This window comes from Mastigoproctus giganteus, chromosome 12 (genome assembly GCF_048544385.1).
Source record: "Mastigoproctus giganteus isolate SK-2022 chromosome 12, ASM4854438v1, whole genome shotgun sequence".
NCBI classification, from domain to species: Eukaryota; Metazoa; Arthropoda; class Arachnida; order Uropygi; family Thelyphonidae; genus Mastigoproctus; species Mastigoproctus giganteus.
Genome location: NC_143586.1, coordinates 131,302,477 through 131,320,049, shown reverse-complemented (window position 1 = coordinate 131,320,049; position 17,573 = coordinate 131,302,477). Strand labels below are relative to the sequence as shown.

The 17,573-nt window shown below is 37.8% G+C and overlaps 1 protein-coding gene across 1 annotated transcript in view; it reads right to left on the bottom strand.

Annotated features, from left to right (window-relative positions):
- The window catches only part of LOC150077432 (KRAB domain-containing protein 2-like), an 83,295-nt gene extending 65,983 nt beyond the window's left edge, over window positions 1-17,312 (bottom strand). Inside the window, exon 1 of the mRNA XM_090386278.1 lies at window positions 16,087-17,312. Within this exon, the coding sequence (XP_090242404.1) occupies window positions 16,087-17,304 (1,218 nt within the window). The 5' untranslated portion in view covers window positions 17,305-17,312. The remainder of the gene's footprint in view (window positions 1-16,086) is intronic.
- Window positions 17,313-17,573: the final 261 nt, after the last annotated feature.

The following is a 17,573-nucleotide window of genomic DNA, read 5'->3' as shown; positions in this document are numbered from 1 at the left end:
CCAAAGGCTTAAAAATTAATTTTAATCTGGAGGACAATAGTCATCCATGTGATAAAAGGGTCACACAATACTGAAGGGTTAAGAAAATTTCACACCATGCACACGATGCAAAATGCTTACAGAGAAATACCACAGATAGAGAGATTGATGTTGCAAACATGGATAAAAATGCATTGAAAGGATACCACTTTATACATATGCACTTCCATCCTATGCACTGATGGTGCCTCCCTAGCCAGGTGGGCAGGAGCAGCAGTGCGTAGCACATGCTTCTTGATTAGACTGGGGTTCGAGCCCATGCCCACCAAATAAGGAGGATGTGGAAAGGTTAGGGAATGACCACTGCATATCCTCCGGAGCAATATGGCCTTAGTTGCTAATGCTCCTAAAAAAAACCAAATAACAGATAAATAACCTATGCATTGCTTGAATTTTTTCCAACTTCAATTGCGTAAAGTTTTGTTTGAGTAGGTCAAGGTTTACATAAGTAGGGGTGCCTCCGTAGCCAGGTGGGCAGGAGCAGCAGTGAGTAGCACACGCTTCTTGATTAGACCGGGGTTCGAGCCCATGCCCACCAAATATGGAGGATGCGGAAAGGTCAGGGAATGACCACCGCATATCCTCGGAGCAATATGGCCTTAGTTGCTAATGCTCCTAAAAACCAAATCACAAACAAACAAACATAAATAGGAAACTGCCTGTATTTATTAATATTAAGGAAGATATATCAAGTTTAATGTCTAAGTCTGTTCATGATACAAAGGGCAACAGGGTGGTTACTGGTAGTAATCAGATTAAGCTACTTCAACAAGAACTGGGTAAATTAGGCAGATAGGCTAAAGAGTGGCAATTGAGGTTGTTTAGCATTGATAAATACTGCATTTCGTAGTATTACAAATGCAGTAGTTGGTAGAACAACAACAACAACAACAAAAAAAAAAAACCCTGGGGTTTATTGTAAAGTCTAACATGAAGTTGTGAGCGTGCAGACAGGCTGCTAGAACAGTTCATGGGGTTCTATCAGTGATATACAGAATTTTTCCAGCAGGAACAAAGAAGTTATTATACTGTTTATAAGGCAATGTTAGACTGCATCTTGAGAACTGCATACAAGTTTGGAAGGATCATTTTAGCAAGGATGTACATCTGATGGAACAATTACAGAGAAGAGCAACTCAGGGATGCAAAAGGGTACTCTTATCAAGGAAGACTTGCGATACCTGAAAGCTAGGCAATTGAGGAAACTAGACTGAAGTGTTTAAGGCTTTAAATGATTGAATAAACTAAATGCTAATGGAATCCTTACTTTTTTTCCTCAGAAAACATGCACAGCAATGATATAAGTTTAAATTGGAAAAAGATGGTTGCAAGCTGAATTTGCAAAAATTTGCTTTCAGACAGAGAGTAACTGATTGCTGAAATAAACTTTCATCCAGTATTGTGAAAATAGGCAGTCTGAATAAATTTAAGGGATTACACAAATTATTAGAAGAGATGGCCAAATGAAGTGGATTTTTTTGGCTGATGCTGTATAAGCTTGTATCCTTTCAATTTTTCCACTACTAATACTAATTCATTAACAAATGAGGGGTGAATAAGTTCCATACCGAGAATGTGTCATGCGATCTTTCATTGTGGATGTGAAGCCATTCCTCTAACTGTTAAAATTTCTTCAATGAATAATCCACAATTATGCTGACACCTGTATAATGTCCTGTTTATGTTTACAATTTTCCTAAACATGCTTCAAACAGCCTTTTCTTCCAGCATAATACCATATTCTTTTGTTTTTTGTTGTTTGTTTGTTATTTGGTTTTTAGGAGCATTAGCAACTAAGGCCATATTGCTCCGGGATATGCGGTGGTCATTCCCTGACCTTTCCACATCCTCCGTATTTGGTGGTGAGGGGGCTCGAACCCCGGTCTAATCAAGAAGCATGTGCTACACACTGCTGCTCCTTCCCACCTGGCTACGGAGGCGCCATTCTTTTAGTGATACTGTCTTATTGACTATAGTACTACGCATATATTTCATGGTTTTATTTCTATGTGGCATTTCCTGAAACTGCTTATAAATTTTATAAGTTGAAATTGAAACTGCTGTTAGGACATGGCATATGTAACATATTTAGATAAAACTAGCGATTGTCCAAGTACTTCCATAGCTTGCTTTCAACTGTTTTTCAATAGCAAATTTTTGAAAATTTCAATACTTTATTTACAAAAAACTATTTCAGTTTTCTGTAAATAAGGGTTTCCAATAAAAACCATTTTTATACAATAGTGAGAATCTGATATTTAATTCAGTATTAGTATCAATATTAAGTGCTGGGGCACAAAATGCTCACTATTTTTTTTTATTTTTTTAGGAAACATAAATATTGGTAATTATAGTACAGTGGATTCCGGTTATTTGGGCCACCGGTTAATCGGGGCAGCTGTTTATTTGGGGCAAATCTTAAAAAACAGAAACCAATCGAGAAAATAGCCAGGGCTTACTTCGCTTAATTGGGACAGCATGCCGTTTAATCGGGGGCAGGAGACCGTAAGCACTGGAGATTACCCTACGATTGTCTCCTACGGCACCACGTGGTTCGGTCGAAATTTTGGAGGTCACAACCATAAAACAAAAACAATTAGCAGTCATCTGTTTATTGGGCTTTTCTGTTAGTGAAATCTATCATAAACGGATAGTAAACTCGATCTTATTGAATTTGCGATAATACCGACAGCTGGAATTCTGTGGGTTATTATGGTGAAATGTGTTTACACTTCCATGAAATCTTCAATCATATAAAAAAATTAATTTTCAGATCTTCTCTTCATTCCTATTTTTAAAGCTTTGTAACTCTTTCTCCGTTCTCACTCGCGTGTATTGTGTTACTTGCAATTTGTGTGTGCCATGTTCTTTGTTATTGATTGCTTATCTTTTTACTGTTTTAAATTTTAACCCCCACCCACAAATGTCAGTGAACAGAAATGTCAACTAGTTCGTATGTACATATTAATTATTCCGATTATCACGTATATTCTTCCGATTTTCACATATCATTTAATTTTCTAATTGGTAAGGTAATAAAGGGTAAATTTGTGCTTAATATATCTTTGTTTTTATAGCCTGTGGATAATATTCCTCCTATTTTCTCTAATTAGAATCGCTCTTCAATAGAATTAAAATTCAATTCACAAACATGATCACAATGACCGGTGCTTACTACACATCGTATAGTGAACGGTACATTACTATGGTGAGTTTGTCGTAACGTGATTTGATTGTACAGTGAACCAATTGTGAAAAAAGGTGGGGGGGGGTTTACATTGTATTTTTAACTATTTACGTGAAACTTCGGATAATCGAGGCAGCCGATTAATTGGGCCAAAATGCACTAGTCCCGATGTGTCCCAAATAACCAGAATGGACTGTATTTAGTACTGTGTATGGGTTGAAGGTAAGGAAGGCAGAAGAATTGCATCACCTTAAAAAAAGTAACATTTGTAATGAAACAAGATATTGTTTGATTACAGTCATTTTGTTTGTTGCAAAGCAAAGGTATTGCATCAGACAGTAATTGCAAGGTATTGCGTCAGCCATTTCTATAAATATGGCATTGGAAAGGTATACACGCTTGTTTTGCAGATGTGTAAGCATGGCTCCATACGTTCAGTTGACAACAAGGAAAAAAAGTCAGGCTTTCTACACGTGCTATCACTGATAAAATAGGCTACCACCAGTCAACAGTATCCCGGATGCTGAAATTAAAGTGTGAAACTGGTGATGTGAACAGAACACCTGAATCTGGCTGTAAGAGAGAGACTACGCCGTCCCAAGAACGATATTTGAAACAGCTATGCCTTCGTAATTGCCATGCTAGTGCTCCTGATCTAAAACTGGACTTTGAGATGGCCTCTGGTGTTGAAACAAGTGCACAGACTATCCAAAGACGGCTTTTGGATGTGGTCTGCATGCCTATCAGCCCAAGAAGAAGCCTTTGTTGACCCATCAAATGAGGAAGAAGCAACTTGCTTGGGCCAAAACACATGTTTCATGGACAAAAGAGCAATGGGGCACCATCATCTTTTCTGATGAATCAAAATTCAACCTGCATGGCTCGTATGGGAAGCAATATGTCAGATGAAAACTGGAGGCATACCAACCTGACTGCATAACACCGACTGTAAGGTTCCTCGCCAGTCAGATAGTCTGGGGATGCATAACTAGCAAAGGGGTGGGGCGAATTAACTTTATTAAAAGAACGGTGAATGCAGAAACCTACACTGCTATCTTGGAGGAGTGCCTGAAATCTGTTATTAAGGATCACCACACAGATGTCCAAAACTGCATTTTTCAACATGATTCAGCACCTTGCCACACAGCAAAACTGGTAAGTTTTGTGTGCTACTTAGACTTAATGACGAGTTTGTCTTGTTGTCTCACAAGGCTTAAACCATACTCACACCAATGTTTTCTCTCGCTTTTCTCCCTTAAGGTGCAGTCATACTTCAGAAATGCTGGCATTACAGTGTTGGACTGGCCTGGCAATAGTCCAGATTGAAAATTGCTGGTACATATTAATGTCATCTAAAATCGCTCAGAAGAAGCCAACAAGTAAGATTCAGCTGCAGGAGAGCTTTGTAAGGGTGTGGTACCACGAAACTGGGCAACTGTATATCCAGAAGTTGATTAACTCTATTCCAGTTCATTGCAAGGCTGTAATTGCAGCTCGAGGAGGAACAACAAAATATTGAGGACTTATTTTACTGATTTACAGTACATAATACTATTACGTTAACTTGTCATTTCAGTTTGTACATGTAAATGCAATAAAATATATGTTTGGTTGTCAAGATTACCATTTGCATGATTTCTCATATTTCCATTAATTAGGCATTTTATTCTTTGGGAAGATATTTATGGCAATTAGGTATATCAGGTGGAGTCTCTTTTATTGAATTTCATTCACAGAGATATATATCCCATCTAACAAATACATTTTGAACCCACAATGCAGCGCAAAACCCACAATGTTGTTTCTGCAACCCACAATGCAGCGCAAAACCCACAATGTTGTTTCTGCAACCCACAATGCAGCGCAAAACACATTACAGGTAACCCTCGTATAACATGGTAGTTTGGTTCCTACAAAATCTCGTGTAATGCGAAACTGTGTTATACAGGACTAAGACCATTACAAAAGGGTGGGGGGGGGTTACATTCTAAAAGCTAACAAAAATATGCTATTTTTTTTTTATAACTATCAGAAACTTAATTTTTATAGTAGTAATAACTTAATATTTAAATTTATTTTTATAATAGTAGTAACTTAAATAGTAATAGCTGAACAAATGTCTTACCTTACAAACTGTGATACTTATATGTGAAATAATGTATGTCCATTTAATTTTCTTCCTCTTCATCGCCGCTAAGCATAATCACTTCTGCAACATCTAGATTTCGGGTACTTCTGCTCTGAAAGTCACGAACTGCACTCTTTGAAATTAGAATTAATTTTTATGGTCTCAAACAAGCACAAGTTCAATAGCACAGAACCTAACCCAGGAATCTCCCAACAAAATACAGTGAACCCCCCCCCCCCCCCTTTAAATGATACATGAAAATCGGAAGAATATTTTCCAGTTAGCAAAATAAAAAAAATTTACGCTTACATACACGGCTTAATTAATACATACTGTAATATGTACATACTAATTGATATTTCTGTTTACTGAACTTTTTTTTTTTTTGGTTGTAAAATTTAAAACAGTAAAAATGATAAGCAAGTAATAACAAAGAACACTGCACGCACAAGTTTCAACAAAGATGATATAAAGTAATCAGTTTCTGAAAATTTATGTTTTTTATATGATCAAATAATTCATGGAAGGCGAAATACATTTCACCATAACATATAGCAAATGTAATGAGATCGAGTTTACTACCCATTTATAATTAGAGATTATTGATTACACTAACAGAAAAGCCCAATAAATCGGAAAGTGCAAATTGTTTTTATTGTTTTATGGTAGTGACCTACAAAAATGTGCTTTATAAAAATATCATGAAGGCGATAACGACTAGCGAGTCAGGATTCACAAAAAGGAATGGAAACGTTGAAAATTACATCTAACATAATAGCAGGGTTTTCCTAGCACTAAAGCTCAAAAATGCATGTTATGCGAGATTTCCAGCAATTCACAAACTGTGTTTGAGCGAAATCTTGTTGCAGAAGTACTGTGTTGTGCGAGGATTGTCGTGATTTATCAATCGTGGTAGAGCAAAACTGTGTTGTAGAAATACCATGTTATACGGGGTTGCCTGTACAGCAGGCCCCCGTTATAATGTGGTTCGCTTTACGCTGATTCGCTATAACGCTGTTCTTACATTATAACCTGTATCTGACTATAATGCTGTCACAGATCACTATAACACTCTTTTACAGATTGCATTTTTGGAATATTTAATGAAATCGTTTCATTTGATGGAGTCAATAGCTTGAAAATGAATAGCAAAACAGAATTAAATTTTCCCACGCCGACTTGAGAAATTTTCCCACGCCGACTTGAGAAATTTTCCCACTCTCAGTGAAATTTTCTCCCACGCTAATTTAATTGCAGTACAGTGACTTGTTACGTAGTTCCAAGATCAACATTTTAAAAAATGATCAATCAAGTATATTATTGCTTGTAATATTTGCATTATATGCATTTATCTGAAGTATAGTCATCACTCAGTACCATATTAGACATCGTGCGAAACAGACAGTTTACTTTGAACATCGTATCATAATTAATGCAACCAACGCAGTTACATTTTCAAAGAGTTAATAATGGCCGATAAGAATGAAAAAGCAACGTCTGAGCGCAGTACAAAGACTATAAATGTAAGAAAAAGACTGAATTTGAAAATTAAATTAGGCGTTTTGAAGCGAATCAATTCCGGTCAAAGACAAGCGGATGTGTGCCATAACTTAGGACTTACAAGTTTAACTGTAAGAACAATTATATAAAAAAATAAAGAATTAATTTTAGCAGCGGGAAAGATAGCTGTTCCACTGCAAGCAACTAGGGCTAGGCCGGCTATTAGGATTGAAATGGAAAGATTTTAACTAATTTTATTGAAGATAATATCCAATGCAGAATTCAGTTAAGTTAAATATTATTAGAGAGAGAGAGAGACATACACACACACAGAGATATATATATATATATATATACAGTGCTTTTTTTGTAAAAAAATAGGTGCCGGTACTCATTCTTTGCTATCAGGAAAAATTCCGTGCTGGCACGCAGTGGCTGTCAACCATGCCAGCTGCTTCCGTCTGTTAAGGAGATCATGTGACACTGGGCGGAGTCAGCACCCGTCAATCACGGCCATATCGCTAGCAGTCGGAACGCTATACCCGATACTGAATCTGGACCATTAATTTTATTAACACAGTTTATTAAGCATAAATTTATTATACAAGTATATAAAAAATAAATCAAAGGTGAGTCTTATTTAATAAATAAAAAATAATAAGTAAAATGTAAAAATAAGTACCAAGTAAAAAAATAAGTAAAAATAATTTCATAATGAAGTTTTGTTCGAGATTCAGAAACGGGTACCCCTTCCAGACTGCTAGTGATACGGCCGTGATCGACGGGTGCTGACTCCGCCCATTGTCATGTGATCTCCTTAATAGACGGAAACAGCTGGCACGATTGACCACGCACTGCGTGCCAGCCATGTCACACGCTGTTAAAGAAGGTGCTCGTACGCAGTACCGTTGCATAACGTCACAAAAAAAAGCCTTGTATATATGTATATATGTATATATATATATATATATATATATATATATATATATTAGCCAATATGATGATCTGAAGAAAACTCACCTAAAAAAATGTGGAACCATTTAAAACTAGTAAGGGCTGGTTGAATAGATTTAAAATCCAGGGAGAAGCCGCAAGTGCAGAAGGAACCGAAACGTTCAAAAAAGAACTTGTTAAAATTATTGAAGAGGGATATTATGTGTTATACTTCTCAACAAGTTTTTAACATAGTTGAAGCAGGACTTTTGTGGAAATGAATGCCTAAAAGAAGTTTCATATTGAAAGAAGAAAAAAACATGCTAGGTTTCAAAGTGGCGAAGGATCGGTCGACTTTATTTGTGGGTGGTAAGGCTGCAGGGTATTTAAAATTAATACCCCTTTTAGTTTATTTGGAAGAGGGTCAAAGTTCAACCCAAAATCAACACATTTTTCATGATTAAATTCATCAATTAAATTCATGATTTTAATTGGAATTTTAAGTTTAATTTTGATACGTAAGTAATTACCACATAATTATATACTGTACGTATGTAATGCAGAATATTTTACATGTACAAATATTTGAATATTAAATATTTTGACCGACATTTGTGCATCTTTTCACTACCGTTTATTATTGATTAGGAAATATTCTATGACACCGACCACAACTCACAAATACATATGTTACCTTATGGGAATGAGGCGCTCACTTAGCGCTCTGTTTTTATGGAACAAATTATCAGCATTAAGCGTGGGTCACCTGTATTTGCAAAATTCACAACTGATGCAGTTTTTTTGATCGCCACTGTACTTGTTTACAATAGACTTGAATATGCATAGATTGCAATTTTCAGGAAATCCACGTGAAGGAAGGTTGTTCCAGGAAGCTGAAGTCAAAGGAAGAAACGAGGAAGAAGAAAAGTTAGTTCAGTGATTTTGAAGTTGAACAGCAAATGGATATTGACTGGTTGCAATGCAAACCAGTCAATATCCATTTGCCCCTCTTTCTTGCAAACTTTGTAGAAGTTTGCAAGCAAGAGGGGGAATTGAAGGTGCTAATTCAGAAGAACAGTGCTTGTGGAAGTATTTGTAGACCATATACACTGATGAGCCAAAACATTATAACTGGCGAGTCGTTATGCAAATTGAAGCAATTCCAGCCGAACTACAGTGCATGCGCGGGTCAGGACACGATATAAAAAACACCTGATACTGAGTTCCGTTAATCAGTGTTACTCTTGTTCTTCAGATGGGAAAGGCAGCGGACTTAAGCGAGTTTGACAAAGGCCAAATTGTCATGGCTAGACAACTGGGTCAGAGCATATCCGAAACGACGGCTGGTGGGGTGCTCACGGTCGGCTGTGGTGAGTACCTATCAAAAGTGGTGCGAGAAGGGAAAACCAGGAACTGCCGGAGAGGTGTTGGACAACCATGGCTCATCAATTCTTGAGGTGAGCGAAGGCTTTCCCGGATGGTATGTGGCAACAGAAGGGCGACTGTGGCGCAACTTGCCGGTAATTGGAATGCTGGTGAAGGGAGTAATGTGTCACAACACATAGTACATCGAACCCTGCTGAAAATGTGGCTGTGTAGCTGCAGGCCACTCTGAGGGCCCATGCTATTCACGGTTCACCGGGCGGTAGGGCCTACCCATTGTAGGCCCTACCGCCGGTGAACCGTGAGCATAGAAACTGGACCTTGAGTGATTGGAAGAAGGTCGTCTGGTCCGATGAATCATGTTTCCTGTTGCACCATGTGGACGGTATGCGTGCATTGTTTACCTGGGTAAGTGATGGTGCCTGGATGCACCGTGGGATAAAAACAAGCTGATGGCGGAGGTGATGTTCTTCTGGGATATCCTAGGTCCAGTCACCTATGTGCTTGGCATTCTGATGTCTACCACCTACCTAAACATCATTGATGATGTTTAGGTAGGTGGTAGACGTCATGGCAACGGTCTTCCCCTCTGGCGGTGTCATCTTTCAGCAGGATAATGTGCCATGCCACACCGCTTGGATTGTTCGAGACTGGTTTGCGGAGCAGGAGGAAGACTTCCGGGTATTGCCCTGGCCTCCAAATTCGCCAGACATCAAGCATCTGTGGTTTGTGTTGGAACAGTAACTCCGATCTGTGGCATCTCAACCACGCACCTTACAGGAGTTAAAGTATCTGCTGGTTACGTGTTGGTACCAGATACCACAAGACACATTCAGAAATCTTATAGTGTCCATGCCTCGCTGGGTACGAGCTGTTTTGGCTGCACGTGGAGGACCAACGTCATATTAGGTAGGTGGTCATAATGTTTTGGCTCATCAGTGTATGTATAAGAAACAAGTTTGTGAGATGGAGAGGGGACATATTTTGTAAGAGTTGGGTCATTAATTAACCCAACACACTGTTTTGAATAGAGCTTAGAAGCCAGAGAGAAATTTTAGGAGCACCATGTGTGCAAACAGTATTCCATGGAAGGGCAGATTTGAGATTTGCACAATGTGAGTAGTTTTTATAAGCAATGCAAAGAGAAAATCAAAAGAGAGAGAAAATGTGTATTTTTAGATAAAAAAGCAGCAATATTTTTGATATGCCCATGCCAAGTGAGATTAAAAGTCAGTAATTTCTAATAGAGATATATGATCTTGTCTATAAATCTAAGCATCATTGAAGCACAGGGGCTGTAGACTCCTTTTTTTTTTTGAGCGATATAACAGAGGAATGAGTTTTGGAAGAATTGAAATTAATTAAGTAATCTTAGTTAAATGCTGATCTGCAGGAAATTCTTCACTACAGAATTTGCAGAAAATTTGAACAGTTGATGATGTCTGTGTAGGACAAGATTTCTCAAACTGGGAGGTGGAATGCCATGTGATATGATCAGCAAAACTATGGATTTCGTTTCAGAGAAAGGTCATTAATACACAAGAGGGAAAAGAGTTAAAGGAAGAAAGAACTGAACCTTGGGGAATACCAGCATTAGTGGAGAAGTTAAAACAGCAACTACCATCACTTGAAGTTGAAAAAAACAGTTGGAAATCTGTAAGATGGAAAATTGTTGATCTTTATGCCAAACATGATCAAAAGTCTTAGAAATGTCAAGAGAAACTGCATAAGTTTCACTAAGTGTTTCCACCGAATTTGTCCACTAATGGGTAACATAAACCAAAATATCACCACTGGATCGAAACTGAGGGAACACATACTGGAGATCATTGATCAGATGTAAATGGATACTCAATTACTGGGGAAACAGTATTTAAAAGGAATTATGCCACAGACTAGAGCAGCAAGGCAACAGACAGACATAAAGTAGCAGAAGTGCTGCAGCTCAGGGAGAGAACTGAAGAGGGCAATTCTCCAACACATCACGCTAAAAAAGGTGCAACTTGTGAAATGTTTGCAGACTTTCTGGAACAGGACGTGATCTATCCAAAGAGGATGTCTTTGTTTGTGCTAGGTGCAGAGAGTGTGAAGGAATTAGGTGCCAACCTAGCATTCTGATTTTGAAGTTGGTATAATGGATAAAAGGATGGTTGAGTGGGAGAAGACAGAATGGTAATCAATGGACACTGCTCTTCGTGGACTAATGTTATTAGTCTCCTAGTATTTGGTGTTGAGAGACCATTGTTGTTTTCTATATGTATCAATGATGATGAAGGTATATCAGGCTTAATGTCTAAGTTTGCAGATGATACCAAGGTTGGCAGGGTTGTTAATGACAGTAATGACATGGCACTACTACAACAGGATCTAGAAAATGTTTGGCATATCATGAGGTGTCAACTGAAGTTTAACATTGATGTAAAGGACTGCACGGGCAGCAGTAACTTTAGAGTAACGTACCACCAACTGTACAGTACTACACTCAGGGTAGTGTGGAGAATGAAAGAGACCTGGAGGTAATTGTACAGTCAGATATAAAGTTTTCTGATCAGCGCAGACAGGCTGGCAGGGCAACTCACGGGATCTTGTCAATTATATACAAGAATTTTGCTAGCAGGGATAAGGAGGTGATTATCCCTTTGTATAAAGCAATAGTCAGGCCACACCTTGAATACAGCATACAGGTCTTGAAGTCTAATTTTAGGAAGGATGTAGAGCTGCTGGAACAACCAGAGAGAAGGGCAATGGGTTCTGCAAATTCCACCATCTGGAGATTAGGCACCTACGAAGTGATCTGATTGAGGTGTATAAGGCCATCAGATGTAAGACCCCAGGGGGGCTTACATCTGGTGAGTATGGGCTTGGAACACCCAGGGTCCTGAGCTGGATATCATCATTCTTCTCTTTCTTTCTTGGTGATCCTCTCTCTCTCTCTTTTATTTTGGCCAGTGCAGCATAAGCCTCGGGCTTCCTTGCACTACATGGCTAACAATAATGGTTTGAGCAAGCTAATGCGATTCTTCCTCTTGCTCAGATTACGCAACTGAGGGGAAATAAATCCAAACTGAAGAAAGACAGTAGCAGAATAGATGTGCAAAAATTTGCCTTTAGCCAGCTAGTGGTTGATTGCTGGAACAAACTTCCACCCGTCATTGTGGAAGTTGATAGCTTAAATAAATTCAAGGAAGAACTGGATGGAAAAATGTTTGAAGCGAATGGATGCATGAAAAGGGAAGTGTTTTTTTTTTTTTTTTTTTTGGTGATGCTTTATAAATGTGCTTTCTTGCATCATATGTTTCTACTAATGCTAATAAGTGCATTCGGGCAATAATTGGATGGGAGGGATTTGTCACCCTTAATAGGTCAAATACGAGCAAATTTCTTGGTATCACAACTATTCAAAATTCTACTGATATCCTACTGACAGAAGACTGCAGCAGGGACTAAATAGAGTATACTGGGAACAGTGAAGAGGAGATCAATACAAGAGTAATAAGAAAAGTAGAATGCTAGTAAGTCAGCTTTATGTTTAGTCAAGGAAGCAACACAAGTTTTAACAGAGGCAGGTTTTAACAGAGGCAGGCATAAGATGGACAAAAGTTGCAGCCAGCACCTTTGGAAAGCGATCAGAATGCTCAACTTATGGACAAGAAGAAAGATCTTACTATATCTTGTTCTTGTAATGCCAACCATGAGACTGAGAATGGTCGTGAGAGAAAGACCCCAATGGAGAAGAGACCATCACCAAGTTGCGATCCGAAGTGCTTAGAAGACAACTCAGCTTGACCGTGTACTTTTAAGGGTTGTTAGGAGAAAAAGATCAACAGTGTTGGCATATAGTTAGTGTTCTGGTACACAAGAGGAATAGAAATTCTGGTACATGTGATAGGTAAATTCTGGTAGGTATGTGAAGAATTTGTGCAAGGTCATTAGTTATTGCAAAAGCTTTAGCATCTTGACCAGATGGGTCAATGTAACTAGAAAAAATGGTATCCAGCTCAAATTATGAATATTAAAGTCACCAAGAAAAATTGGACTGGAGTTGGGAAAAAGATAGAGGCAAGAGATGAATTTGACAGAATGGGGTAGAGAAATTTTAGACCAGAGAAGACTGAAAAGAGGAGATTTCAAATTATCATCTCTGACAGGGAACATCAGAGCAGACATATGCACAAGTACCACCTTTGAAGCAAACAGAATCATTAGGACAACTGAGCTGAGCAGTGATTGAGGCAGCTGATAATTGGGATTTTGTCAGAAAAAGTGGGGCTTGGTAGACTGCAGGTGGAAATTCCTCATTAATTTAACAAATAATATATTTGTTAAATGAATGAGAAAGTTTTTCAGGGGTTAAACTTTCACAATTAAGTTTGTTTTATTAATTTGACTATTCATGATGCAATCAGTAGATAAAGTAAAAGTAGAGGATGAGATGTATTGTATGAAGTAATGAAATTTTTGGATATGGCACACACAGCAAGAATATACCCAGCTCCTCAACAATGCTCCCTGCATATTAGAGGTCTGCATGGGCCTGGGCCTGGCTCTCAGACTTTGGCCTGAGGGTGGGTCGGGCCAGGTCGGGTAATAAGCAGGATGCTCGGGCCGGGCCGGGCCGGGCCTGGTAACAGGAATGATGTTTGGGCACAAAGAATTGTAATGAATTTTATTTCCAAACATTTCAGACTATTTCCTACATATATATATATTTTTAAATATTTTGTTATGCATTTAAATTCTTAAAGGATTTTTAGAAAAAATGTGTGTTAGTTGTCTATTGACACTTTCAATTGAGCAATAAGGCGCACTCCGCCAATGTCTCCAATATTCACCGAAATTTGTAATTTTTTGTGGAAATGACCAGGTCTGTATTTTTGCTCAGTAAAGTAGTCTTTACCCTTAAGTGGACATAGTTGCAATTTACATTACATTACGGGTATATGAGTCTTTACATCACCAGGCAATGGGTTCCTTTTTAGTTGTATGCGTACAGTATACAGTATTTATTAAAAGTGTGATAACGTTAATCCCTTGTCCTACTACATCCGAGATTTTGGGTTGACCTACTTTCAATTCTAAGAACATTCACTTGTAACACATTCTAACTGCTTCTTTGCTATATCCAATACTGACCAATAATTTAGAAATACAGTAAGGGGAATGCTTACACATCTTTCGTACAGTGAGAATTGCCAGTTACAAAAGTGACAGTCAGTTATAATTTTTTAATTTAAGTAGAGGTGGATAACAATATTTGTTTTGGAATTATATTAAATATGGTAAATTGAAACTTCATTACATTTTCTTTTTTATATAATTAATATTGATAATTATTTTGGATAATTATTATTGTTATATAATTATTAATATTGAATTTTTAATCTGCAAGTATGTTTTTTTTATTATTATGAAACTTCAAAGTAATGCTAGCAATTTTATTTATATAAAAAGTTTCAATGAGGGTGGGATAAAAAAAAAAAAAAAAATTCAGTCTTTGGTCAGGCTGTCTAGATTTTGGGCCAGGCTGGGTTAAAATAAAAAATTTAGGCTGGTGCAGACCTCTACTGCATACACACTACTCGGATTCCCTCCAGTCATTGCCTGGCTAAGTAGAGGCAATAAGATTATATACTAGCTGTTCTGGATGCCTCCAGAAGATTACCAGGCGCCTCCATAGCCAGGTGGGAAGGAGCAGCAGTGCGTAGCACACGCTTTTTGATTAGACCGGGGTTCGAGCCCATCACCACCAAATACGGAGGATGCAGAAAGGTCAGGGAATGACCACCACATATCCCAGAGCAATATGGCCTTAGTTGCTAATGCTCCTAAAAACCAAATAATAAACAAACAAATAACAATCCAGAAGATTACCAATAGGTTTGGTTTGCTAGTTTATCTAACAGTCAGCCTACAAACACCATTTTAGAGCTGCATCCTCGAAATGTGAGGAACACTGGATCTTGCCATGATGCCCTTTATAACCTCAAAAGACATCAATCATACTAAATGATGGAAGAGACAGGGTTTGCTGGAGCTTTGCTCTGGAGACTAAATATGGATTTCATCATTTTGAACCTCAAATAGGCAAAGTGACAGTATATCACCAGTTGATGAGAGAGCCATCTAGTATTGTCTGGTAACATAGAGGAGCTTGCATTGGTTCATTCACACCTAGGCGGTCAACTCCAGTATACTAGGTGCCATATTACAGGACAACTTGAATTCAAGGCTTGTATCCAGGGTTACTTACAGTCCCACCATTGTGGAGGAGCAAGCAGTGATTTGGCTGACTCAGAATGATTGAACTTTGTTGAAATTTGGTTACTTGAGACTGATATTCAGGTGACAGTTAACTCAAGTGTCATCTGAATATCAGTTCCATCAGCATTTTAGAATCGCAGGTAGCAAGCCTAGCTTGTCATACCTGAGAGAGAATGTTTGTGACAAATCTCAAGGACCATAATGTTAATAATAAATGTTTGACAATAATATTAGTACGTGTCAGAAAACAGCAAGTCTGTTTTTTGAGCTGCTCATCATCCGGGTTACATGATTGGGAGGCTCATGTGAAAAAAAAAAAAACTGACCATTTTCAGAATGGGTACATTCTCGCATTTCCATATAAACATTCTGATGAGTTGAAATTCAACAATAGACCTGCTCTTTTTAATAACTAAGTGTTGGAAGAGTTTCATTGATGTTGTAACGTTTGCTAAACCAAAAATAATTTATTTTATTCAACTTGTTACTCTGTTAAAAAAGACATTTTATAATGCATACACATTCCATATGAAATGTGGAATTTGATATCTTGAATCACAATGACAAAAACAATAACAAAAGAAAAAGAAAAAAAAAAACAAAACACAATGAAAAGCTTACTTGGGGCATACTAATTATATATTTATATACTTACACCATTTGACTCTCTCGCATTAAGACAATTTTCTAAGTCATCTTCAGTTTCCAATTGGTAAAAGCCATCACAAAGATTCAAGTAAGAGGAAAGCCCAACCCTTGCCTGAGAGCCAAACAAGAGCTCATGGGGGATTTTTCCAGTTTTTTCATTTAGGGCTGTATTTCTTGCAAACTGTATAAACTTCAAACTGTTACTCCATTTCTGTGATTTGTTTTCCTTCATCCATTCAATTATTAATTCCTGTATTTCAACACAACAATCTTCACTATACCACGAATCAAAATATGCATTTGAGCGACCACTAACAATGATGCAATCCTGCCACAGTGCTTTCAATTCGCGAATAACTAATATCACAAATTCAGTGCCCTTGTTACTATACAATATGTGTGGAACACCAAATATCAGAAATATATCTAACAGTTGATTTGCTACTTCAACAGCATATTTGGTTCTTAAAGGCCGCAATACACAGAAACCGGTAGCGATATCCTGAAACACCATAACAAAATTAAAGTCGTCATCAGGAATGTATTGAAGATCTACTATATCAACACGACCACGAATAAAAGTTCTGTTTCTTTGATCTGTTCGGAAAGGTGATTTTGTAATTTCAGGCTCTTTGGTAACCTCCACCGATAAAACTAATGGTGGTTGAAGCAGTTCCTGTGGACTTAAACCTTCTTTCAAGAGAGAGGATTCGGTTACAGGCATCGTTGGTTGACAACAAATGGATGACACAGGTTTCGATTCATAACGTATGAAGTTCCGTTTCCTCTTTGGACGACAACTTTCACAAAATGATAAATAAAGATCAATCGTATCCTTCGTGATATTGAAGTATCCCTCTTCATGTAATGTACGAAGTAACTTGTCCCTGCCTCCATGATTAGTCTGAAAATGTGCTTTGTCTATAACACCATATACTTCTTCTAAGGCAACATAAACTCGAGCCGTAGGAGGTTTATCTCCGATACATCCGCTTAAAGTCAATTTATCGCGACAGACTAGAACTTCGCGAGTTCCAACATTCGCAACAACAAACTTCCTTATGAGATAATATTCCTCTGGAGAATTATATACCTGCCGATCCTTTGCACTCTTGATTTTGCTGATTAAATCACAGTACTTGGCAAGAGGATACACATTTCTTATCTTTCCATCATGGAAACGTTTCCATAATTCGGTATTAAAGAGCCGTTCCCTATCCTCCATACTTCCATCACGGCATTGTCACGACATCTATCTACTTTTATTTACAACAGCAACACAGTGAAGGAAAAAAAAAACACGCTTTAAAATAACTCTGCAGAAGTATTTTTTTTTATCTTAATAAAAAGTAACTAGCAGTTGAACTACACTGTCATCCTGCCTACCATCAGAATTTGTATTGAAAATATAAAACTGATGTTAAAACTTTCGACTGTTAGGCAGGTTATTGAATACGACCTGCTGACGCCTATTCACTTCTATAAAAACGTCGC